Source organism: Papilio xuthus, unplaced genomic scaffold (assembly GCF_000836235.2).
Source record: "Papilio xuthus unplaced genomic scaffold, Pxut_1.1 DF826945.1, whole genome shotgun sequence".
Lineage (NCBI taxonomy): Eukaryota > Metazoa > Arthropoda > Insecta > Lepidoptera > Papilionidae > Papilio > Papilio xuthus.
Window position 1 is genome coordinate 3,624,315 of NW_013531704.1, and position 24,902 is coordinate 3,649,216.

General features: G+C 40.3%; 3 protein-coding genes and 2 long non-coding RNA genes across 5 annotated transcripts in view; 1 reads left to right on the top strand and 4 right to left on the bottom strand.

The window, feature by feature from the left end:
- Positions 1-9: 9 nt before the first annotated feature.
- Positions 10-1,080, bottom strand: LOC106121182 (uncharacterized). Its single transcript, XR_001228042.1, has 4 exons — positions 1,042-1,080; positions 724-759; positions 298-348; positions 10-101 (listed from the first exon to the last, which is right to left on the bottom strand). It is a non-coding gene; the product is annotated as an uncharacterized LOC106121182 (long non-coding RNA).
- A 156-nt stretch (positions 1,081-1,236) lies between these two features.
- Positions 1,237-3,490, bottom strand: LOC106121180 (uncharacterized). The gene is made up of 7 exons (XR_001228041.1): positions 3,103-3,490; positions 2,872-2,918; positions 2,529-2,586; positions 2,108-2,196; positions 1,812-1,876; positions 1,526-1,607; positions 1,237-1,341 (listed from the first exon to the last, which is right to left on the bottom strand). It is a non-coding gene; the product is annotated as an uncharacterized LOC106121180 (long non-coding RNA).
- A 447-nt stretch (positions 3,491-3,937) lies between these two features.
- On the bottom strand, positions 3,938-4,775 carry RpL14 (ribosomal protein L14). Its single transcript, NM_001312728.1, has 2 exons — positions 4,736-4,775; positions 3,938-4,525 (listed from the first exon to the last, which is right to left on the bottom strand). The coding sequence occupies exon 2, from the start codon at positions 4,517-4,519 to the stop codon at positions 4,016-4,018; it is 504 nt and encodes a 167-aa protein (NP_001299657.1). The 5' UTR covers positions 4,520-4,525; positions 4,736-4,775; the 3' UTR covers positions 3,938-4,015.
- Positions 4,776-5,037: 262 nt separating this feature from the next.
- Positions 5,038-15,749, top strand: Oseg2 (intraflagellar transport protein Oseg2). Its single transcript, XM_013317103.1, has 36 exons — positions 5,038-5,127; positions 5,233-5,404; positions 5,561-5,753; positions 5,915-6,098; positions 6,334-6,468; positions 6,570-6,757; positions 6,925-7,064; positions 7,164-7,240; positions 7,344-7,460; positions 7,547-7,679; positions 7,754-7,884; positions 8,104-8,192; positions 8,306-8,445; positions 8,625-8,752; positions 8,925-9,030; positions 9,257-9,478; positions 9,591-9,763; positions 9,860-9,976; positions 10,098-10,268; positions 10,360-10,428; positions 10,558-10,803; positions 10,935-11,076; positions 11,174-11,381; positions 11,511-11,727; positions 11,950-12,073; positions 12,176-12,287; positions 12,462-12,629; positions 12,801-12,880; positions 12,949-13,166; positions 13,327-13,572; positions 13,851-13,947; positions 14,053-14,193; positions 14,423-14,541; positions 14,637-14,748; positions 14,849-15,040; positions 15,427-15,749. The coding sequence occupies exons 1-35, from the start codon at positions 5,089-5,091 to the stop codon at positions 14,992-14,994; spliced, it is 5,100 nt and encodes a 1,699-aa protein (XP_013172557.1). The 5' UTR covers positions 5,038-5,088; the 3' UTR covers positions 14,995-15,040; positions 15,427-15,749.
- Positions 15,750-17,961: 2,212 nt separating this feature from the next.
- Fife (regulating synaptic membrane exocytosis protein fife) overlaps positions 17,962-24,902 on the bottom strand; it is a 29,339-nt gene continuing 22,398 nt past the window's right edge. The window contains exons 13-20 of the mRNA XM_013316427.1: positions 22,929-23,131; positions 22,662-22,836; positions 22,319-22,472; positions 22,027-22,209; positions 21,392-21,642; positions 19,283-19,516; positions 18,941-19,099; positions 17,962-18,641 (exon numbers count right to left, since the gene is read on the bottom strand). Of these exons, the coding sequence (XP_013171881.1) occupies positions 18,456-18,641; positions 18,941-19,099; positions 19,283-19,516; positions 21,392-21,642; positions 22,027-22,209; positions 22,319-22,472; positions 22,662-22,836; positions 22,929-23,131 (1,545 nt within the window). The 3' untranslated portion in view covers positions 17,962-18,455. The remainder of the gene's footprint in view (positions 18,642-18,940; positions 19,100-19,282; positions 19,517-21,391; positions 21,643-22,026; positions 22,210-22,318; positions 22,473-22,661; positions 22,837-22,928; positions 23,132-24,902) is intronic.

The window sequence follows — 24,902 nt, forward strand, 5'->3', positions numbered from 1 at the left end:
GAAACACAATACATATTTCAAAACATTTATTTAATTGTCAAATATTACTTATAGCGCAAAATTTTATTATAATATCGTAACTCACGAACTTTTACTTGCATCTGAAAATAAAATAAAAATATGTTAATATGTTTTATGTACAAAATTATCCCTGTTTTTAATATTTAAAAGTTTCAGTCCAAATTATTCTTCACAGTAATTGCAGATATATGCTTGTCAAATTATTCATCATGAAACATTTTACGACAATTAATGAAAAAGAAAGTAGAGGTAGAAATAAAGAAACTAAAAATTTACCTTTAAATCACTCCCATTATGCGAATGAGTTTTCTAAAGCGTTATGTAGACCTGTAAATGAATATGTAAATTAGTTGCTGATAAATAAACAATTAAGTGACAACTATAATTAATTTTTTTCTCAGTTGTTACCATACCATATTTTCCCCATGGTTTTGTGAGACAGGGATAACTATATTTATCATCATTAAAAATTAAGGAGTTCAATTTAAAAACTAACATTGAATGAAATTTTTAATTAAGTCATAGTTTGACATGTTTGCTTACGGAGTAAGATTAACAGTGGGTTTCTGAGACCAAAATCTCTGTTCAAAACATTTTATTCTCGGAAACCAACGATAAGTAAAGAAAATCTTTAATTGTAGCTTGTAAATTCTCTAACAAATTTAAATTATAAAAGTTGATAAAAATTTCCAAATGCCATACCTTAATGTGTGGTTATTATATGACTTCGCTGACGGTCTGAAACAACAAAAAGAAAATTATTACATTTTGTCACAGTTAAGTATTAGTTAGATAAAAATATAATTATGTTCAGTTGTTACCATACCATATTTTCCCCATGGCTTTGTGAGACAGGGATAACTATATTTATCATCATTTACAGTTTTAAACGTAGTAAATTAATAATTTATAATAGAAAGAAAAATTCCAACATATTTAAAAGGTCTTCTGTGTACTATATTTAGAATAAAATTCAAACCTGAATTTCTTCCAAATTAAAATATAAAAAAAATTGCTAACCTTTAATTGTAACATTTATTTTATCTGCATCTGTTCTTATTATTTTGTTATTTTGACCTGCAAAAGAAAAGTAAACTTTAATTTTTTAAGAATAAATGTTTATTACATTGAAAGGCAATTACAATTTAGTCAGTTGTTAAATTTTCATCAAAATTATATGATATATGCTTGTAAATACCATCATTTAAATAAAACTTATCTACTTGTTAAATAGGAAAAATAATCTAAACATATTGTGCAGATAAGGTACCTTAAGAAAATATTTTCTTTTTAATATATCTTCAATATTTGATTTATAACCTGAAACAATAAAAAATCACTTTTAATAAAAATACTATTTAGTAAACAATATTTAATCTTTTTATAACCATCAGTGTTGTATCAATCAACAGTTTTGTTCAGACTGGGGCGATAAAATTAACATCATTTTAAAATTTGTCTTTGGATGTATTTTATTTTGTAGATAAATTATTTCTATCCATACCTGATTTCCAATGTCATTACAAGTCTAATGTCCACTAAGAACAAAACTCTTTAAACATAATACTGTTGTGTTGCTGCCAAGTCTGAAACAAGATAAGGTAATAAATAAAATAGTAATAATGTAAATATGTTATAATAACATAGAAGTAAGTCAGTATATCGGATCAACAATTTAACTTCAGACTGGGGCGATAATTATATCATCATAAAAATGGGTTTTGTTTTACAAATACAATAATGCAGAACAATTTTTTTTATATTTTCTTTTAAAGAATTTTATTACATACCTGTATAACTGCAAATTTTATGTGTGTAGTTGTGACAAAATACTTGATTCATGGCCCTTTTTGAACTAAAACAAAAATGAACACTCAGTAAATAAACATTTTCCAAAAAAAAAAAAATTATATTTCTATTTTAAATAATCAGTAAAATATCAATCTACATATTAGTTCAGACTGGGGCGATAACTTAAATCATCATATATCAAATGGTGGATTAATTAATTTCCTTATGATTTTTTATTCATATTTTGAGCAAAAGGGACAAGAATTATTTATTTTCTTACAAATTATGTACTTACACGTCATTATTGAGGCGTACTATTTTTTTTATTCATAAACTGAATTCATTCTTAAATGGCATGACATTTTGTTCTTTTTTTATTTAAACCTGTAAACAAAGAGAAAAGAATAAAGTTTTTATTATGGCAATGTTATATAACCATTCAATTCGAACATTTTAAAGGTGATTTGGAAAATCTTTAATGTATTCTAAAAAATTTTATGTAATTTGTGCCACTCAACCCTTGGACATATGATTATAACAATCGAATGTCTTACACGGAGTGAGATAATGTTCCTAACCAGAGTCACGCACGCTAGTTTTATCATAGCATACATCGGCTTTGGTAGGGTAAAATAATTTATTCTTGTTCCATTACATTTATCTCTACATTGTATTATACTAAGATTAGAACTTAGAAAAACTTTAAACATACTTACATGTCTGTTCTTATCTTCATATATTCTTTTCCAGTATATTTAAATTTTTTTTGAACATCTGAAAAACAAAGTGTTGCTCATCAATGAAACAGTTATGTTCCACCTATTGTTAGTATGAAACATATTTAGTCAGTTGTCTTTTGGTAATGTTAAAATCATAACTTGATGTTCATACGAACGAGACTTTTTTTATTCATCATATGAAAAATTAAAATCAGCCATCTAGCAGTAAATTATTACTAGATTTGTTTAAAAATTGCAACAACAATAGTTAGTTAAGTTTTTAATATCAAATTTTATCTACTAATTTAGGTATGTCTTACTTAGTATTTAATGTACTTACATTTTTACTCTTGATACTTTGAAACTTTATAGTCTTACTACAAAGATCTGTAATAAAAATAATATGTTATTCCTTTATTTATCGTAACAATAAAATAACAGTGTTAAAAAGTTATTTATCAGTTAATTTGGTAATTTTGAAATCATTACAAAGTTCATACGAACGAGACTATTTTTAATTCATCATATAACATTTTTTAGATATGTTCGAAAGGAATTTAAAGATACTTACAAATTACGGACATCTTGACTCTTCATCTCTTATGGAATATCAATTTATGTCCAGTGAGTTGATTTCCAACCATATTGAGTCATGTGTGCTCTAAAACAAAAAAAAAACCTTAATTATGTTAAACATGATCAAACCATAATTGAGTATTGTTAATAATAATTTTAATGTAACATTCAACCCTTGGACGACTTGTCAAAACAAGGCATCTTACACAGAATGTGATAATGTTCCTAACCAGAGTCACACATGCTAGATTTATACATCACATGTATCGGCTTTGGTAGGGTAAAACTACACTTTAATCTAGTGTTCAACAATATATCCTGGGCTAAATGTTTAAATAGTTAATAGCTGTTGCCGCGACTCCATCTGTGCGGCATTACAAAACTTAGTAAGTAGCCTATCCATAGTATGTCTTCCATGTTCTACATCTATGCCAAATTTCAGCTACATCCATGCAGCAGTTCTGGAGATACCTTCTAACGAACATCCGTTTATCCAAACATTTACTTTTATATTAGTAAGAATGTAGGAATAATCTTTAAAATGTTTGTACAAATAAATTATTAGTCATGTAACAAAAGGCCCAGAGAATGCTACTCTTACAATTGTTAAACTGCATGGGAAATGACAAATGAATGTGAGCATTTGTACAGCAATTACCTAGATGGTCTAGTAATCTTAACTCTTACCTATTATAGAACTTGCTCATCTGGACCTGGAACATAAAAAAGATTGAGTAAAGAAAAAACATATTTAATAAATAAAACAATAAAACTCACCTCATAAGCTATTCAATAGGAAATTAATATATGGATAAAAATCAATTGACACATTTAAGCTAAAAGTAATTCTTTATTCCGACAAATCCTTTCAAAGTCATACACTTATTCATTCAGATACAAAATAAGAATTACTTCTTAGCTGGCTTCTTCGCTGAAGTTTCTTTTTTTACGCGGGGTTTCTTGACCGATGCTTTGGGTACTTTCTTCTTGCCAAAGACACCTTTGCGCGCCGCCTGGGCCTTCAGACTCTTAAATACTGGAGTTCTGGCACGATTCCTCTTAACCCGCGCTGAGCTCAGCTTAAACCTGTCGTAGTCTGTCATTTGAGCGCGTTTCTCTTTGTTTTCTAACTTTTTGGACCATTGGCTTTCGGCCCATTTTTCATTAAGTTTCTCATCTGTCCACGCTTTTCTTACGACACGTGTAGGTGCAGTAAACGGAAACTTAAGGCGGAACTTTGTTAAGTGAAGCTGGTTCAAACGAATTTGTTGCCTGGGGACACCGCTGCCGGGTCCATCGACGAGTGCACGCGTTTGATCAATGACATCAACCACGCTGACTAATTTTCCCTTCAATGGGCCTTCGGCCACCAGGGCCACTCGCCCCGGTTGGACGAATCTTGCGAAAGGCATGACGTCCTGAAATTTCACCAAACAATTTTAGACACTTGTCACAAACACATCAATGCTTATGTCGAAACAAGCTCGTAAATAAATTTGAATGACTACTAATAAGTATAAAATTAACACACAAAATAAAATAACTGAGGACTAGTACACTTAAATATCAAAATGTAGTCATTTTAGAGCTCGGATTGCTTTGATTTTTCAAGATAAATAAATCCTAACCTTACAACGTCTTCTCAAAACAAACGCACTTGAGTGAAAGACTTGACAATACTCGTTTCCGACTTAATGTCATTTCAAAATATTTCTCTGGATACTTGTGTTTTGGGGTATATTTGTCTATGGAACAAAAAAAACGAAAAACCGGTATTATTTAGAATAATACGTTTACAACTCGTTTAAGTGAAAAATTTAGGGTATTATTAATTTTGATCAATTATTAAAAATTAAGTAGGATCACCAAAAGTATTTTATTTACTCGTGCCTTATGCCAACATTACGTGCTGGTTGCTATGCAACGAATTATTTAATATCAACATTGAGATTTAATTTTAATCAATTATTTCGGATCAAAAATGCGTTTCAAATATTCTAAAACACTATTAGAATCGCAGGTATAATCATTCTTTACTGTTACTTCATTGTTTAAAATGAATAGATAAGACATTTTTATATTGACCTCTAATTATTTCTTCTAAGTGCTCAACAATTTTTTCCAGGGTTGTGACTCTCCGATTGCGGATTTAAGCTGGTCTCCAAATAACGTAAAGCTAGCCGTGGCAACGTGTGAACGGCAGATTTTATTATTCGATCTCGATGGAACACGTAGAGATAAATTCAGCACCAAGCCAGCCGATGCCGCTGCTGGGAAAAAGTCTTATGTTATCACTAGTACGTTTTGTTTTCCATCTCTTGTTAAAAATTGTTTTATAGATGATGTTTAATACTTCCTTTTTTTAAGGTGTTGTATGTACGTATGTAATAAGCCTTGTAAAATGGTCGTGTTTTAGCTAGTTTACCCTCACATAGTTGACTTTTTATCATTAGGTATATCATTTAGCGAAAATTCGGAGTTGCTTGGGGTGGCGCAGTCGGACAACATGGTATTCGTGTACCGCGTGGGCGCTGACTGGAGCGGCAAGAAGGTCATATGCAACAAGTTCTCCTTATCAGGTGCCCCATTGAAACTGCTAACTGGGGAGGCTGGTTTCTTCACTGGCACCAGTGATGGTAAAATAAGGTATTAACATACAAAAAATTGTAAATAAAAATATGACGGTAGTATTTTTTTGTATGTAGTTTTTGTTTCTCCTGAAAGAGTTAGATAGCTGACCTGAAAGCCTTCGCACTTATTAGATTTTTGAAATTTTTTGCAAATCTGTTTTTTATATTTCTACAAAGGTCCCTAGACTGTAAAAGCAATAAGAGTTCGAGCATGTGGTCGGCGGGCTCATGCTGCGTGGCGCTGGCACGGTGCGACGCGGCGCTTGCGTCCGGCCACATTGACGGATCTATATACCTGAACGGCCGTATGCTGCTCCGCTATGCGTTGCCGCCTACTGCTCTTTTGCTTTTATTGCCTTATGTAAGCCCACATTACTTGTTATACATAAGTTAGAGTACAGTCTCGTAGTCGAATTACAGGTACGCCTTTTTTGTTCGTAACTTTGCTCAATTTTACGCTAAAGTCAAAACTTACGGCCAAAACGTAGCTAAATTTTTATATCGCATCTTTCAACGTCAAATGTGTTTGGAATTGGTTTATATTCTGGGTTACTGTTTGATAGATTAAATCAATTGGCTTATATTCGGCATTACAGTTGATTGTGGGGTCATGCGACGGTCGCATTTCAATGTATGAGGCGCAGCGCGGCGCTCTATTGCGGAGCTTAGAGCCGCAGCTGCCTCCGGACCGTCGAGACTTCATCGCCGTGGCGGCCAGTCCTTCTGGACAGGTATTATTTAAAAAGTTGCATTTAGGATTGCATTTGTCATTGTGGAATTATTGTGTCGTACTGTTCAGTCCGGTTTATATTTTTAAATGTATTTGGTTTAGACGATAGCATTCGGGGTGTTTGACGGGTGCCTCGTGGGCGAGGTGAAAGAATCTGGCAACATCGAGTTGTCGCCCCTACACATCCCCCACTTGTACGCGACGCGCGCGCTCGCTTGGAGCGGCGACGGCACTAGGCTGGCGCTCGCCTCGCAGACCGGCGCTGTAATACAACTAGAAGCTGTACTTAGGTGAGCTGTTAATGACGGTAGTTTTATAATAAATTTATGATGTAATTTGTAGACTCGGTAAGTTTGTCATTTGACCTTGGGGTATTTTGGTATATTCACGGGATACTGACCTGAAAACAGAAGAATTTCTTTAGCTAAAACGTGGAATTTGCTGTTGATTTGTGCAGGCGCTGGGTGTGGCGCGACAGTGTAGAGGTGCAGCACGTGAGCCCGCGCCAGCTGCTGCTACGGCGGCTGGCGGGCGATGCACCGCCGCTCGCGGTCACCACCAACCACGCACACGATATATTCAATGTGCGCTTCATCGGTAAATATTTTATAGATGTTACACTGCCATTATAGCGAGGGTGATATCGAAGCTCCAATATTTATTGAAAATTCTTAATCAGAAATTTCATATTCTTAGGTAACGATTGGTACGCGGTGTGTAGAACCAACACAACTTTGATACTTTGCGACATAGCGCGTGGACTGACAAGCGAGGTAACTTTAAATGTAGCACAAAATAGCAAAAAATGTTTAAATTGTTTTTGCTGAATTCTAAATAATTTAAGATATCCACTTTAAATTAACTTTCACTTTGTAGATCGCATGGAGTGGCAGCGGGGAGCGTATATACGCGGCGGTGGGCGGCGCTTGTCTGCTGCACCGCGCCGGTGAACTCAGTGTCGTCGAGTACGGCCTTGATAAAGTTCTGCACACTGTAAATACTTGGTTGCCCACTTGTTTAACACCGTAATGATGTTGGATCTTCTTACTGTTCAGTATTTAAAACATAAAAGTGTTCAGGTGCGGACGGAGCGAGTGAACCCTCACGTGCTGAGCGTGCGAGTCAACGAAGGGCCGACGCAGGCCGCGGACCGCAAGCACCTCGCATACCTGCTCGACAAGCAGACTGTTGCTGTACTGGATCTGGTTTCAGGTCACTATTTTAATTTTTGTGCATATGGTGATTTTGTTTTGATGATAATATGTATTGTGTGTTTATTTGTGCAGGCGTGCAGGTGGGACAGTGGTGGCACGAGGCGCGCGTGGACTGGCTCGAGCTGAACGAGAGCGCGCGCCTGTTGCTGTACCGCGACACGCGCCGCAACCTCACGCTGCTGCGATTGGATACCGCTGAAAAGGTACCCATTCTTTCAGATTTGGGCAACACTTAAAGCTTCTGTCTAAATATGATAAATCCCTGAAAGGGCTAGGCTCAAGAAGCCAGTTATTTTCTAGTTTATATACAAAACAGTTTGGACTTTGCGAACTTAAGCAGAAATGGATATTTAAATCATAGTTGAATCACTCTAATATTGCTATAGTTAACAACGTCTCACATTCACTATCTCTTGCGGCAGGAAACAATAGCACGCGGCGTGAGCTTCGTACAGTGGATAGAGAACAGCGACGCCGTTGTTGCGCAGACACACACTCATTTGCTTATCTGGTATGTAATTAGCTTCTTAATATTATCTATATTTATAACTCTTTTTAGACAGACATTCTTTCTTTAACACTTCCAAGGTTTCATCGTGTGAAGAATATACGTAATGTTGTCAGGTACAGCGCGTGGGAGCCGGGCAGCGTGGAAACAGTGGAGTGTGAGGGTGGCATAGCGGTCGAGGTGAGCGCGCGCCGAGTGCTGCTCGAGGGTGGCCAGCTGCCCTACGTACAGCTGGACGAGCATCGACTTGCTTTCAGTTAGTATCACTTTATCTATACACATTTAAATTCTATACAACCAGGTGATAATTACGGTAGTGCATCATATGGCCATTTAGACCACTTGCGTAAATCAAACAACTCTTTTACTAAACGGTAATCTAAGCAGATTTAAGGATTAATTGCTCTATTCATTTCACTGTATCTAATAATTTAGATAGTGCGTTAGACAACGGCGATCTGACAACTTGCGCCAAGTACTTGGAGGGCGTGGGCGGCAGCGCAGATGTCACAGCTCTGTGGAGACAGCTTGCAGACACTGCGCTTAACGCTCATGATATACAGGTATTTCTAAATCCTACTTATTAAATAATCCTAGGCAATAATATAATCGTTAAAAGCAGTTCATAACTTTAACATATGGTATTTGCAAGTGCCTAGTGATTTGTTTAATTCATATTAAATATGGTTGGTTCATACCATGGACTGTTACTGCAACGTGATAGTTAACTTTCAGCTAGCTGCGAAATGCTATCGCGAGGCGGGCGACGAAGCACGTTCACTATTCCTGGATAACGCGCTGCAACTCGCCGCGACTGAAGGCGACGGAGACGTGGCTATAGGTAATATAATGTCGTTAAACATAGTTACTGCATATTTAATTCCAGCGGCAAAACAGTTAATATCCATCGTGATGATCTATATTTTTATACTTATAAGAAGTTAAAATACCCCTCCTTTTATATGAGTTCTGTGATCGGATTTCTATTGGACGAACAAGTCCGCACAATTCGTCAGAACTGCTGTTGTAGAATTTTTAAAGATGATCTTGCGTTTTTGTTAGTATAGGTCTGTCGAGTCCGGTGGTGCAGGCGGAGCTATGCATCCTGGCGGGTAATTTGTCTGAGGCGGCGGAGTGCTACGTGCGGCGCGCGGGTCAGCCGCGACTCGCGCTCGACATGTATCGCCGCTACAACGTGTGGTCGGAAGCCATCGCTTTGGCAGAGAAACACTTCCCCGCAGAGGCGCCGGATATGAAGCGACAGTATATGGATTACTTGATGTCCACTGGTTTGTTGATGTCCTTTGTTAGTTCGAAATGTTTTTTATTTAATTTTAATTGAAGTTTTAAGTTAAATTCTTTATGAGAAATGTTGCTCCAAAAGTTCCACCATGTGTGTAGGTCGCGTGGGTGAGGCGGGCGAGGTGCTGGCGGCGGGCGGGGAGGTGCGGGGGGCGGTGCGGCTGTGGCTGCGGGGAGGGCGCGTTCGGCGCGCGGCCACCGCGCTGCTCGCGCACGCCTCATTGTTGCGCGACGACGAACTAGTGCACGCAGTGCATACGCAGCTTGTTCAGGTGTTGAAATAACTAATAATATTACCATTAATAGATCATTAAATATCAATTTTATATAATGATAAAAAATAATATGGATTTTCTTCTGAAATAAAGGAGGAATGGTGGGAGTTGGCGGGAGAAATGTCAGAGAAGAGGGGAGATTCTAAAGCTGCCGTAGAATACTACGCCAGAGGACACAATTATGCAAGAGCTGTCCAGCTAGCCAGGGAGGTGAAAATGAGTTTATACTTTTAAAAATCTAGTTTTTAAAGATATGTTCCACTAGAATGCAAGGATTTCAAGGATTTCATCGTTTGTTTGTTGAACAAGGAGGATTATTGTACGATTGCAGTCGTGTCCTGAGCAAGTGACTGTGCTGGAGGGTGCGTGGGGCGCGTGGCTGGCGGGCGCGCGGCAGGCGGGCGCCGCAGTGCCGCACCTCATCGAGGCGGGAGACACCCGCGCCGCGCTGCACGCCGCACTCAAGGCACATCTCTACAAGAAGGCGCTGCAGATTGTACAGGTCACCAGGATAACTAATCGTGTGATCTTATAAATCATTACGATTTTACAGAGAACATTGAAACTTCCTAATCTCAATAAAATTTCCGTAGGTTATCGACGACAAGGAATCAATACGTGAACAGTGCGAGCAATTGGGCGACCACTTTATCTCTACTCAGGTATTATCTATAAATATCCTTTTAATTTTGTTCCTTAATATTTATTTATGAGTATCGTAGCCGATAAATATAAGAAAAGATAATAAGAAAATATTTTGTCGGTATTAAGATCAAATTAATTTAAACTAGGACTGGGAGACGGCAGAAAACGTCCTAACATCTAGCAATATGGCGGAGCGCTGTGTCAAAGCATACAACACAGCGAGCCGTATAGCTGACGGATTGCGAGTCGCCGCAACGCACCTCACCGAAGAACAAACGAGGGATATTTATTTGCCTCTAGCGCAACAACTGAGGGAGGAGGGACAATTGAGGAAAGCGGAGCAAATCTACATCGCTCTCGGAGAGCCGGACGAAGCCATATCGATGTACAAGGCAGGTGTTATCAATAGTAATCGATAATATTAAACACGAAACGAACTTTCTTTGTTAATCCCACAGGTTTACCCTCCAATCTTCTGGCTACGAGAATTAGTACATGTCTATTGGTAATGTGCGTTTGTCAGGAGGCGAGTCAATATGAAGCAATGTTGCGACTGGTGGCTGCGCACCGCAGCTCATTGCTGGAGGCGACGCGCCGCCACGTGGCGCAGGCTTTGCACGCTTCGGGGGACCTGCGCGCCGCTGAGACATACTATATACAAGCTGGTAGGTGTATTTACAGTTCAACCGACAACATTAAAGTCGTTAAATGCACAAGAAGTTTAAAGATAGCAAGTAACCACACTCTTAATGTATATGATAGGTGAGTGGAAGAGTGCAGTTCAGATGTACAAGTCGAGCGGGCAGTGGGAGAACGCGGAGCGTGTGGCACGCGCGCACGGCCCCGCCACCGCGCAGCACCAGGTGGCGCTGCAGTGGGCCGCCACGCTGCCGCCCGCCGCCGCCGCGCGTATGCTGGCCGCCAGGGGCCTGGCCGTTGTCGGCGCGCGTTGGGCTCTGCAGGCGCAACGGTATTGTCAATTTTATGTGGATAAAAATCACCTCCTCGTATGTATTAAAGCAACACAGACATAGGTTTCAAAATGTAATGTTATTATTATCGCGAGTATTATTAACACTTAACCAATTGCTGCTGCCAGTTGGGATATTGCGAGCGAGCTGAGCGAGGTTGGGGGCGGGGTGTCGCGGCGCGAGGTGGCGCGGCATGAGGCGGCGGCGCTGGCGGCGGAGCAGCCCGAGAATGCGGAGGCCGCGTACCTGCGGGCGGCCGCTCCAGAGGACGCAGTGCGCATGTGGCTTGATCAAGGCGAACATCAGAGGGCGTTGCGCATCGCCGAGACGCACGCCGCGCATATGGTGCGATAAATAATTTAAAATGAATTAAAGAAAAAAGGTGAAAAAACCTAGAAGTGAAAACAGGTTTTAAATTTTCCTGGGCTAATTTAAAATGGTTAGAGTTTTGCAGATATCCTGCTCACGAAATACTAAGAAAATCCAGTTATTCTATCGAAGTGATGAAATGGTGGCAATAAATAGTTCTATGCTGATAATAAACCTTAATAAACATTAAAAATGCAGGTGGAAGAGGTACTGGTGGAAGGAGCGCGCGCGGCCGCCGAGCGCGGTGACTTGGCTCAGTTCGAAGCGCTGATGATCCGCGCCAACCGGCCCGCAGAGGTCGTGCAGCATTACAGGGACCTCGGTCGGTTATTTGTATTACAACATTTTTTGAATTCCTTTTCAAGAGTTTTATACGTTTTCTGTGTTTATTTTTTCATATTTAACAAATCATATATATTCGTAGAAATGTGGGAGGACGCATCGCGCGTGTCTCGTGAATACCTTCCCGATAGTGCTGAGCCCGTGCCGGCTGCCGTGCCGCCGCTGCTGCGTCGTGCCGCAGACCACGCTGACAGGTGCACTGATTAGTTATAAAAGTTGGGATTTCATCATATATATTCTGAATTCCTCTATTTATAAATAGTTTCAAAGTGACAAGCGTGAACGTGGTGCTACTTAGACTTTTAAATGTCGCTGTGGAAAATTGTTCTGCTCTTCCTATTATGTATTTAGGCCTAATTCGTTATAAGGGGTGAATGGTGGGAGGCGGTGCAGCTGTTGTTGGGAGCGAGCGCTGCTGGTGCGGCAGGTGGTGCCCTGCGGCTGGCGGAACGCGCGGCGCTGCGAGCTGCCCGCCTGGCACGTGACCACCTGGAAGGTGCTCGACGCCGCGCAGCCGCTGACATGCTCGCGGAAAGGTAAGAGATATAACAGTAATAGAGAGCCGCTTTGGGGATAGACTGGGCTCGGCAGGGGCGACTGAGAGTGAGGTTTTTAAGTTGCTAGTTCAAATCTTATGTAAGAAGCGTGGTTATCTAGACCGGTAAGCGAGCTTAATAATTTTAGGATCATTTTGTATTACATTTTAGATTTACTGCTATCGATCAGAGCGAAGTAGGCGAACAGCTTCGGGCGGCACTCACAGAAGGCGACTTGGAAAATGCTTCTGGTAAGTTACTTTACATCCTATGATCGTTCAAATTGTTGCATGACACATTAACACGGCTCAAACTTTAGGTGTAGATATGTCCGAGGAAGAGGAGGAAGAAGTGGTGCCGGTGATGGGGGAGCGCGGTGTGGTGGTGGAGGGCGGGGAGGTCAGGGAGGGCACGGAGGGTGCGGCGTTGGAAAAGCTGGCGCGTGCCGGCCACTGGCAGCGCTGTCTCGCCCACGCCGGCCGCAGTGCGCCCCACTACGCGCTCAGACACGCTGCGTACATATTCAATGCACACTCGGTATGAGCATAAAGCTCTAACTTCAATGTTATAATTTCCCAAGGCCAATTTGAATTCAAGTTGTTGTTTTATTCATTAGCGTTCAGAATTCTTTCAGAATCTTGGTTGTTGACTTTTAACCGGCACCAAAAAAGTCTAATTTTATTTTGTAAATGTTAAGCGCATTGAGGGTGTCAACATTGAAAGCGAAGAAGTCCCGGAAGGACTGGCCGAAGCATTAGAGTCATTACGTCAGTACCTAGTGAGCGATGGCGAGGCGGTGGTGCAAGCCAGCGACGTGGAGTTGGCGGGAGCTGTGTGTCGTGAGTTGCTGGTGCGCGTATCGACCGCGCCGCAAGTTCTGCAAGCGCTCAAAGATGCTGCAGCTATCATGTTGGCTGCTGGGGCTGATGACAGATCGCTTCAGGCAAGATATGATTTTCTTAATGTATAAAGAGTATTTCAAATACCTTGTTAACAGCAGAGACGTTAAATAACTTGAAATTTGTTACAAGTTCCCTGGATGTCAGAATATTGGCAAAATGTATTATTTAGGAAACTCATCTCTTTAATATAGAAAATTTGGAATCGATCATGCTTCAGTATTTTTCAAACCTTTTGCTTCTGGTTTAACAATTTGTGATAATTTTCATTAAACATAGAATTTAGTACAACAATAATAGGTTCTTCTCGCTTTATTTTCAGGCCATAACGTTATTAATGGGACTTCATGTTCCTCAAATAGCGGGTAAAGTTGCCCGGGCGCTACCGCGATATACGGACATTATAGTTGCTGATGTCGGTAAGAATCATTCAATATCATCAACCATACGACGTCATTAAACCTTTTCTTATTTGCTGTTTACCCTAATAAATGCATTGTATTGAAGCTGAGTGATGTTGGTAGCGTTCCTGCGGTGCGGTGTATGCGTGCGGGCGGAGGGCGCGACGAGCACGCGCGAGGCCTTCGTTCTGCTCAACCATTGCCTCGACCTCGCCGAGGCGGCCGACGACAGCACGCAACAGCTACTCAGCTTTTCAGATTTCGGTATCAAGGATTTTAACAAAAGCATTTTGTTGAATGTTGAATGAATTCACAAAAAGGCATACTTGGTGGGATTAGCAAGTTTGTACTGTAAAGGTTCAGTTTAGACAGTTTGATTTGCCAAAGGTAGGAAAATCAAGAGAGTATACTTAGTCGCAGGTTTGTCATTTAAAAAAATATACCAAGATCATGTCGGGGGACTTCGACTTCGTTACAAGAAATAACTTTGCAGAGGTCACCGACTGGCCGCAGAATCGGTTGCTGCTGGAAAAGTCCTGTATAAGCGGCGCGCCGCTGCAGGAGGCGCGAGAGTGGGTCCTCTCAGTAGTCATGGACCAAGATGTTGAACAAGTTAGTTCATTCAATATCTACTAACGCGAGTGACTTATGACTATGTGCTATATGATTGTACACGAGGTGTGACGAATTTAATATGTTTATACTAGGCGTTGCCCGTGGACAGTCGCGCCCTGTACGCGGCGAGCGTGACGCCGGACGAGCCGTGCTGTGTTCTCACAGGCTATCCTCTCGGCTCGCGCCTCGTAACCTTTTCTAATGGTTATTTTTTATTATCGTTATCATAATTAATCGTTTAAAAATGATAGCGCATCTATCATCTCCTTTACGCCATTTCATTAATTCAGGTTACTAATATCAGGTCGTTGCGCCAACCGCGAATGGTGGTCAAGGTGCAAGAAAGCGGCTGCGGGTGGCGCGGGTGGTGCGGGGGGCGGGGGCGCGGCCGGCGCGCTGTTGCAGCATGTGGCCAGCTGGTGCGGCCCGCCAGACACCACCAATCTCTAGACGTGACAGAGACTATCAACCGCACTATATCGGCGTTTGGACGCAGGTACGTCTACATGTACAAGCGCCCTCAGTAACAAATGTTAAGTTTATCTGTGAGAATCATTTATACTATAAAATAAAAATCGTGACTGAAAATGAACCTCAAAATTTTATTTTAGAGTATTTTTGTATCTTTTACAATTTGCTGTTGTAGCCAAATTTCTAATTTCACCTTTTCTCATTTTTATTTGTTACACTCAAAATGTATTTTACCTTGAGGTCAGAAATAAAACAACGAATACGTTTTTTATCGCTATAATAAACTCCGTTTTATCACATTTATTTTAATAATATACTTTGACACACATAATATTTGTTTCATAATACAATTTGAAGGATTTACCCGTCTTCGTGGCGAATTTTTCAAAACATACATGGATATATTTCCAGTTGCCGTTTTCAAATGTAAAGAGAGAAATGATCAGTATCGCGAACGTATTAAAGAAAATTATGACAAAGGATTGAAATTACGTCACGAAAACGGTATATATTTGAAAATAGTTTTAAGGTATTTCTAACAGACGTTACATAATACTAAAGTACGTTGTACATTTAGGTAAGAGTTTAGAAATGGTTAACCGACACTAAAATAGGCATCACCGCATCTAGAAAAATTATAACAAAAGGATATGTAATTGTGAACCATATAGAATTTTTTCTACAGAGATATGTGTACAAAATAGGCAACGATTCTTTTCGTCTTTAAAAAAAAAAACTTAGAAATAAGTGTCGTCGTCACAAGAGCGTCGGTGACGCATTAGTTATAAGCTTGTGAAGGAAAACATCGTGATACAACTTGTACATGTTGGCAAATTAATAGATATGTGTGAAGTCAACCAACCCGGACTGGGCAAAGCTGGTTGTCAGTTACCCTATTAGTAGTAGAGGCATATTTCTGACGACAATACATAAGTATTGATATGTCGTTGTTGTTAAAACTCACCGTAGAATTCTGAAAATATTTACATGATAATTTTCATAGACGAAAAGAACCTTGATACATTTATTTCTATGATGATGGCTAAAAAATTAAAAATGACAGATGGGGTTTATCGAGGCACATTATTAAATAGTCACATTTATACATTTCTTAAGTCAGAATATAGTTTTGTTATACATTTATTATATCAAGATAATAAGCGTAAAGTTGTTTCGATCACACCGACGTCTTGTCGATATGATAGTTTATATTATTTCTTTAATATTTAAAATCTAGATTATTTATTGATATATTGAAATAGTTTAGCATATTATAAATATTAAATATCGATCTATAAAATATCTAACTAAATAGAAAAATAATAGTGTAAAAAAATAGTTACGCGTCGCGTGTTGTGTATAAAGAATACAGGACATCTGTAGATTCACAAGGACTTAGATATATCTATTAGTTATAATATTCTCTCTCAGGAATTGTACAATTACGTTAAATTAATGTAAGGTGTATATATACTATTTATGTCTTGTAAATAAGGCGCATATGAGACTGGCTTATGTCGCAAATGCGGGTGGATGTACATATTTACTGTGATTATATAATTGAGATAATATGAGTAGATACATAATATAGATAATAAAGTATTGTCAAGCAAGCGAATACACTAAGACGTTTACGGGAAATAGATAAGGACATATTTGTGATAAAATATTGCTTTAGAAATGTAGAGTCTAACATCGCCGATGAAACACTCTTTTAGAATTGTTGTTTTTTTTAATACATTAAATCTATATGTAGTTAATAGTGAATGTAGGCCGGTGATATTGCTCGAGATATGATGTGTCGTTGGTTTGATCTGTCTACTGTGGGTCTAGTACGAATATTTGTGACAATCGCCTACGTATCGTCATCGTCAATTATGTTACCATTAGTATGATTTTTTTGTGTACTTGATGCCGCTGCACAAATATCAATACAAATTTTGGCGATTACGCTACGATGACGCTTGTCACAAATATTCATGCTAGGCCCACTAATCGTTTGTGCTTTGTCTATTGATCGAAACTTATTAAATTTTTGCTAAATATGTGTTAAATGTTAGCTAACTTACGCCGATATACCTTTAAATAAAGGGTGTTACGAACAATTATTATCTCTTTTATTATGTAGCCAAAGCTCCTTATTCGCAATACCGTTAATTCCTTTTCACATTTGTGGACAAATTTCGGTTTCCGTAACCGCGGCTCATTTCCGGAACGTTACCCCCGCGAATACGGAGATTTGACTTTATTCATTGCGTAGTATTGCAATTGGTAATTTTGTGTCATTTTATATGTGATAGTAATTCTATCACGAAATTAGTTGTGCGTAGAAAATTTTGGATGAAGTATAATATTTACAGTTTATAAATTTTAAGTAGGACATAAAGAAAGGAATCCTTAACGATGTTTATAGATAAGTTATGTAGGGAAAATTCAGTAAAGCACAACCTTGGAAGAATAGTACCTAGACGCACTTATACACTAAAGTTATTTTAAAGAACTACTTTTAAGGCAAAGTTTTGAAGTTGGGGTTATCAAAATGACGCTATAAAAGATTTATGCGTTTAGTTTTCTTTTATCGAATACATTTACATATAAACACACAATTCACTACTTTTATTCTAACATGAATGAAATATGTAGCTAACAGCTAATGCAGCTCAAGTGATAGTACTGTATATTGATAGAAGTGAGAGCTACCATATATGACTTACTATGTAAATATCTAAAGTTTTAACGACGTGGCTAGATTTACTCTGATCTGAGAAATCTAGATGTGGCATTGAAATGCAGCGAGGTATAGGTGTAGAGATTTCTAACTAAGTGTTATTAGAGGATATACGGTATATAAATCTTCATACATATTTAAATAGTAAAAATAAACATCTAAATGGTTTTAATTTAGGTTTTTTAGCTTATCTACGAAGATAAATTTATTAGACCGATTTTTTCGTTTGAATATTAATCAAGTTAATTTTGATATCAATACAATTTTGGATTTCAAGTAAAACAAAAATTAATTATAAATCTATATGCATACAAGTTTCACTAGTTTTGTAAATATACACGTTTAGCAGTTTCGATGTCGCGACTAAAGTTGGACAACAAAAGCAATCTATAAGCTCCGTTATAATACACGAACGCTTTGATTTTAATGTAACATTTATGTAAACTAATACACATAATTTATAAATACGAATATAATATAAATGTCCATTGAATATTGTTCTCACAACAAGCGTTTTGGGATTTCGTCGATGCATTGGGCAGCATGGTTCGCGACACGATGCGAGTTAAGACGCGATCGGAGAGGCGGCCGTCGGGAGCACTCTACATAGCTAATCAGCTAGTTAGTTCGTCAGCCTGTGCGATAGTCGACTAGTTTGTCAGCTAGTCGGCTAGTCGGCCAGGTGTCGTCGCTCCGGCGACGGCTCGCGGGATCAGTCGGGCGACTCGTCGGCGGCGAGCGAGGTGGCGGGGAAGAGCGGATACCAGCCGTAAGTGCGCTGCGGCAGGCTCAGCTTGTCGAGGCAAATCTCGGCGCCGCCTAGTGCCAGGTTGTGTTCGAAGCCGCCGCAGCGTTGCCACAGCATTACCACCAGCGTACGTCCGAGTGCGTCGCTCGCCTAGTACACGTAGCCATTCAAAAATAACTCATTTTGTAACAATAATTAAAACAAACTCATATTAAACTTATATCAAAACGCCTAAACACTCACGTATATACGTCCGGTGGCGGCTAAACTAGTCGGTTCCGCCACCGGACGAACATCCGTGAGTGTTTAGCCGTTTTTATATAAGTTTATTATAATGTCTTACGAAAGTTTGAATAATTTAATAAACTCATATTGTAAATGAATCAGAAGAACTTTTAAATTGAACTACCGAATGGTTGTACATCTCTAATAATCGATACTCCTGATACCTGATATTTGAGCGTCTGCTTGAAGTGCGGCTCGGTGGTGCGGCGGATGACGCGTGTCTTGCGCTTGTGCAGCCACTTGTCGCCGTCGCGCAGGTAGCACTTGACGTACGAGTCTGGCACCTCGCCGTTCACGCCGTACACTCGACGGGCGTGTGAGACCTGCAACATGGAATGACGATCTTACTTCTTTTATCGCAACAAGATACGTCTGTCCTGTTATCTGGTCTTATAATGGACACACCCCACTTGAGCATCCGCTGAGAATGGCATTACTAATGTTTCTTTAACAAATACTAAAAGCTAGTTATACATGACGGTGTAGTTCTGTAGATAGGCTGTTACCTCGAGTTCGAGTTGGCCTTTGATCATGATAATGCTGATGTTGATCTCGGCGTGCAGCGGCGGTAAGTGGGAACCGCGAGGCGGCAGTTGGCCTGGCCCCAGTGGCACGCCCTCTTCGTCGTCCCCGAGTTCGGCCGCCGCCGCCTCGGCCGCCGCGGGCACCGCCGCCCACATGCTGCCCTTGCGCCCCGTCGCCGTGCCTGCCGCCAACACCACCCGTACTGCACACGCCGCCTCCCCGCACCACGCAAACCCCAACCAACCAATCCCGCTCTACCCCTTCCTACTCTCTCACGCACCCTCTCGCTCACTCGATATAATAGAGCTTCACTTTACATTCATACTCATTTAAACGACATAAGTATAATTCATTCTCGAAACATAGAGACAAAACAATACAAACAATGTAAAACAAAACCAATCAATCGTACATTGAAAAATAAAATACATAAAGCACGTCAAACAGCTTCGTGCCAACGTTAAAAATGTCTTTTACATAGAACTGGAATCGACTCCTTTCCTAAACATATAGATGGAAGAAGAAGCGTTTTAACGTGTGCAGCCAAAAGTGTAGTCGACTTTCTAATAGTTGCCTGAAGCGGTCTCGAACTCAGTATATGGTACAAGCATTCCGTGTTATGATCAGCCATTAGAATAAGATAGTCCCGGTTGTCGTCAGAGAACTAATGTACAGAGCGCGCGCCGCCGGGGCATGCGCGACCGCGGCCTACTGCCGACGCCTACGCCGGCCGCATCGCGTGCGCTGATGCGTCATTCCCTAGCCTACTCGGTTACTTCTTTATCAAGTTACAAAAATCTTAGAATCTTCAACTACGGCCTAAGGATAAGTTAATATATACAGGAAATCTAATAGAAGGCGCATCTTTAACATGAGTGACATTCGCAAAGTTGATGAGGTCCAGACCTAGGCGAGACGTGTCGTCGAAATGAACGAAGACGGGCAGCCGCACAGCCGCACAGGCGGTACACAGAAACAGATGAAGTGAGGAGCGTGATCGCCCGCCGCCGGGCATGCGTCAGGACAGAACAGTACAGACACAGTGAAGTGATGAAAAGCGTCGGGCGCAGCCACATTCAACGGTGCGAGCGCGCGGCCGTCGCGCAAGCGATGTATGACCCATGCTACTACGTGCCCCCTTCCGTCCTGACGCCTCGGCTGCACCCAGCACGGATGTCGCTTCGGCTTCGATATGTAGACACATATGGGAGAAGAAGGACGAACGAGGTGGGTGTGCGCGGGGCGACAGGGCAGCGTTAGGGGGCTGTCGGCCGTCGGACGTCACAAGGGATCGTGTACCGAGACCGCGCGGCCTGCCGTAGACAGTGCGCGCGGCCGGGCGAGGGCGAGCTTACCGAGGTGCTAACGGTCCGTCGCTGCTGACCAAACAAGCACAACATGTACATGTCAGTTACCCTCATTTATGTATCGAGTAAGATGCTCCCATTGTAACTTGAAAGTAATATACACATTATTCAACATTATAAAATCTTTCATTTTTATGAATTTCTTGTATTACAATAAATAATCTCACCTACTTATAGTCAATAGATAATTAATGAAATGTTCTGCAAATAATTTTATGAAAGGAACTAAAGTCCTTGATAATCGTAGACATAAGAGAAAAAATAATTTACATAAATTATTTTATTTTTATAATTTGGAATGGAGATGTCATCAAATCTGCAACTCCATTTAAATTAGTCACAAAAGATATGTTATCTAATTGTTAATAAAAGTGGACAAAGTGTAGACCCATTAGTTTATAGTCGAGAACAAGTTTGTTACAGGCTTTTTTCGTTCACTTACATAGTAGACATTCAACAGATAAGAAGCTACCCATTGCTTTAAAGCGCAGCTAGAAGAAGGTCGATCTAAACTATTGCGTCTACAAGTTTACATTGCCTACTCTTGCCTCGTTATTATATCCGAATCCGTGCAATTCATGAAAATTACAAGCATTAAGGATTTTAAAAATGCACAACAATAGCAGCGTAATTTTGCATTAATTGCACGAAATCAATTAAGGTATAACTAATTTAGAGAATATAGGAATCGTGGGATAATTGGGAGAGTTATGTTGGTGGTACTTTTGGATGAAAGCGAGACTTACGCTTTGCGGTGGAGTCGTGGGTCATCAGGGGGAGCAAGTGCGGGTGGTGGTTGAAGATGAAACGAGACTTACGCCTGGCGGTGGATCCCGAGAGCGAGAGCGTGCGGCCGAGCTCGCCCTTGACCGCACGCAGCGACCGCAGGATGTCGTCGGGGTCGCGCCGCACGCATGACGAACGCCGCCGCTCACTGCGCCGCGACCCAGTCGGCGCCACAGCGCCATCTGCACCTTGTACTCATTTATATATGTATGTAGTTAACTAACCAGCACAGTATATAAGTTCTTTACTGGGTGAGATCTTTATCTGTTTCCTTAGCTGGATTATATTGAAAATAGTGCTAGCTCCTTTTTACAAAGGAACTTCAACTTAGAACTGCCAAGTTATGCGCGTACTGCGCCCTTGCCAGTACGTCCTAGAAACATATCCCTAAATCTGGTAGATAACCTTTGTAACCAAGTGAGCATCAGGTGGTGCCGATTGTTGTTTGACAAACCAGATTACTAAGAATATATTATTCTAAATTACTCTTTACTACTCTATATTGTTGTCATCACCTACAATAAAGAAGATTATTATGTTCTTAGTAAGTCATTAATATGACACGACATTACCTTTATCCTGTTGCTGAAAGGAGGAGCGCCTAGAACCGGGCAACGAGCGCGAGAAGTCCTTTCCGAGCTGGTACACCTCCACCTCGAGCGTCTCCGACTGCGAAGAGCCGCGCCGCGAGCCCGCTACCCACGCGTGGTCCGGGTGCAACAGCGACGCGCACTCCCCGATGGAGTCCACGTCATCTGAGTTAAACGCGCGTTCTCATTTCCAACAGGAGTTTATCTTGAGTTTATAACATCGACAAAGTATGCCGTGTATCAGACATTCTTTGTAGTTGGATTCTGTTGATACCTGATACAGATCGCTGCGAGGCGAAGTCCCCGCGGCGCAGGGCGCGCGCACCGGCAAGAGAGCCGCGCGGTGAGGTGCTGGCCGACCTGATGCCGCGTTCTTCCAACGTCCACCACACTGCGCGCTCCTCCGCGAACGCTTTCTCTAGCTCCATCTGCAATTGATCGCATTATGGACCATCGGTTGGCGTAGTTAATTTTCATAAGAAAAAATTGTAGTTGCATAACTTTTTTTGGTTTTTGAGAAAATATGTTGTAGTAGAAAATATTAGCTCGGACATTTTCACTGTTATATAAGAAGAAAAATAAATAATTTCACTATAAATATAAGGCATGATACACACGGTGCATTCTCCGATAAGGACAGGGTCGATGCCGGGGCAGGCGTCCCATAGAGTGAGCTCTAGTGCGCGGCCTGCCAGCAGGTCCGCACTGAGGCCGCCGAAGCCCAGCGTGGCGTTCCACACGGGGCTGCACGACGCCGATGCCGGGTCCGTCTCCACCGGCGGGCAGCTCTCCCTGACACACAAGCACCGAATGCACGCATACCCAAAGACCCATAAAGGGAGAAATAATATAATAACGCAAACATCATTAGCGTCTCAACTTACAATGACGGTAAGAGACGTATCCTCGCGAAGGCCTCCGGCTCGTCTCCGTAGCCGAGCGTGTGGTCGCGCGGCGGCAGGTCGTCGGCCGCGATTAGTACCACAACCAGCTTACGCAGTTCTGCCTCGAACCAGACCTGCAGCTGCGCGCGAGGCGCCGGCCGCTCCCGCTCCCGCTCCCGCGCGCGCTCACTGCGCTCCTGCTCCTGGACATATGCCACACATTCACATTTCTATACAGATATAAACAAAATCTAATCATCAGGCTACCTATCATTCGCCGGCTTTATCGTACCTACTACTATTTTAAATCTAAAGGATAGATCCATTTTATGGAAAAATAATGTAAATTATTTCAAAATCTTATAATATGTAAAATCTATTTTATAAGTCAGGGAAATGCATCGTCTCTCAACATGCAGAAACTATGACTTTTTCGGTAGCATATAAAAAATCTTTTTTTCAACATAACATTCTCTGCGATCGTAGCGATTCAATATTTTCGCCATTACAGTGTTTAATGTTCCTTTACATTGCAAATATTTTTATAAAATAACATGCTAATCGGGCTTAGGCATCGCTATGTAGTACAGTCAGCGTCATATAGATCGTAACAGACAAGATATGCAAATATATAGGTACATCAAAAGTAATCAATTATATCGGTACAACAAAAGTCCTCAAAATAATAGATACATTCACCCTGCTCAAATACATCGGTACATACACAGCGTCAAATATATGAGTACATGCAAGATGCTCATAAATATCGTAGCAGCCACAGCGTCATAAGTAACGAAGCAGTCAAGGTGCGCAAAAATATCGGTACATTTGACAAAATTGAACTCTATCTCTTTATACTTGTGATACAATTTGGAATAAACTACTTCTGTTACATTCATTTGACACTTTTCATCAAACCATTTTTCAAAATTTACTAAAAGTGTTCGACGCGGATGACAGATATTAGGTAGATAAAACCAACATCAAATTTAAGTTTGTCATCATATATGCTAGTTTGGTCTCGTGGCCTTACCGTTCGCCGCCGTTGGTGCGTAAGTTCGGCGGTTCAAATCCCAAGCAACTATTTTTTTTTGATATTTAAACTTTTTAATTTTATTATCGAAGCACATGGAATTTAACTCTATCGCCGTAGTTATTAGGTACTTTTTGATATTGCCTTGGACTAATGAGTTTGACCGTTAAAGTACTTTTCTATTTCAAACAAAAATGAAGGAGATAAAGCGATGCTATTGACATGTAATTTGTTTATTACTCATGTTTGTTAAACTTGTACCGGTAAAAATAACACTTTTACTTTTACCTTTTACTGATACTGATTATATTTAAGAAACAAAGAAAAAAAACTGTCAATATCCAAACTACATCAAATTTTTGGTCGATTGCAATAAACATTTCAGTGTCCGTGGGCGCGCACACATATGTAGATAACACTTGTACGTATAATTTCCGCGCGTTCCATTCTTAAAACCCGCAAAGACAATCCACGCTCCGCCCACTCACTTCACCCGCGATGGTCTGACCTAATTGTTGTTAACTTTATTTAAATTTCTTTCTACCCGAGAGCGAAAATTATAAAAAAAAATTGTCGAGCAAAATTTTACATTACCAAATTTTTACTGGTTATGAAAAAATAACCCCGTGATTGATAAAATGAAAAAAAAGTAGCCTGAGATTCGAACCGGTAAACTTACATATTACGGCAAACATACTAGAATACTGCGCCAAACTAGTATATATTGTGACAAGGCAAAATTTGATATTAGTTATTACGTATCTGTCATATTCGGCGTGACAAACTTTTATAATATATTTAAGCGTTATGACACGAGAAGAAAAATATTGGGTTGCCCAGTAAGTTCGTGCCGCTTTATAAGGAAAATTGAAACCCTGTTCTCTTAAATTTTTGGAAATGTTTTTAAATTATATTGGTACGACTCTATACCTAAGACGTCT

Bases quoted from the DNA above. Each gene is read 5' to 3' on its own strand.
- RpL14 (NM_001312728.1), bottom strand. From the start codon at position 4,519: ATGCCTTTCGCAAGATTCGTCCAACCGGGGCGAGTGGCCCTGGTGGCC.
- Oseg2 (XM_013317103.1), top strand. From the start codon at position 5,089: ATGCGTTTCAAATATTCTAAAACACTATTAGAATCGCAG. The intron at 9,764-9,859 runs GTGTTGAAATAA...TCTGAAATAAAG, and splicing joins TGCATACGCAGCTTGTTCAG to GAGGAATGGTGGGAGTTGGC. The intron at 12,288-12,461 runs GTGCACTGATTA...ATTCGTTATAAG, and splicing joins GCCGCAGACCACGCTGACAG to GGGTGAATGGTGGGAGGCGG.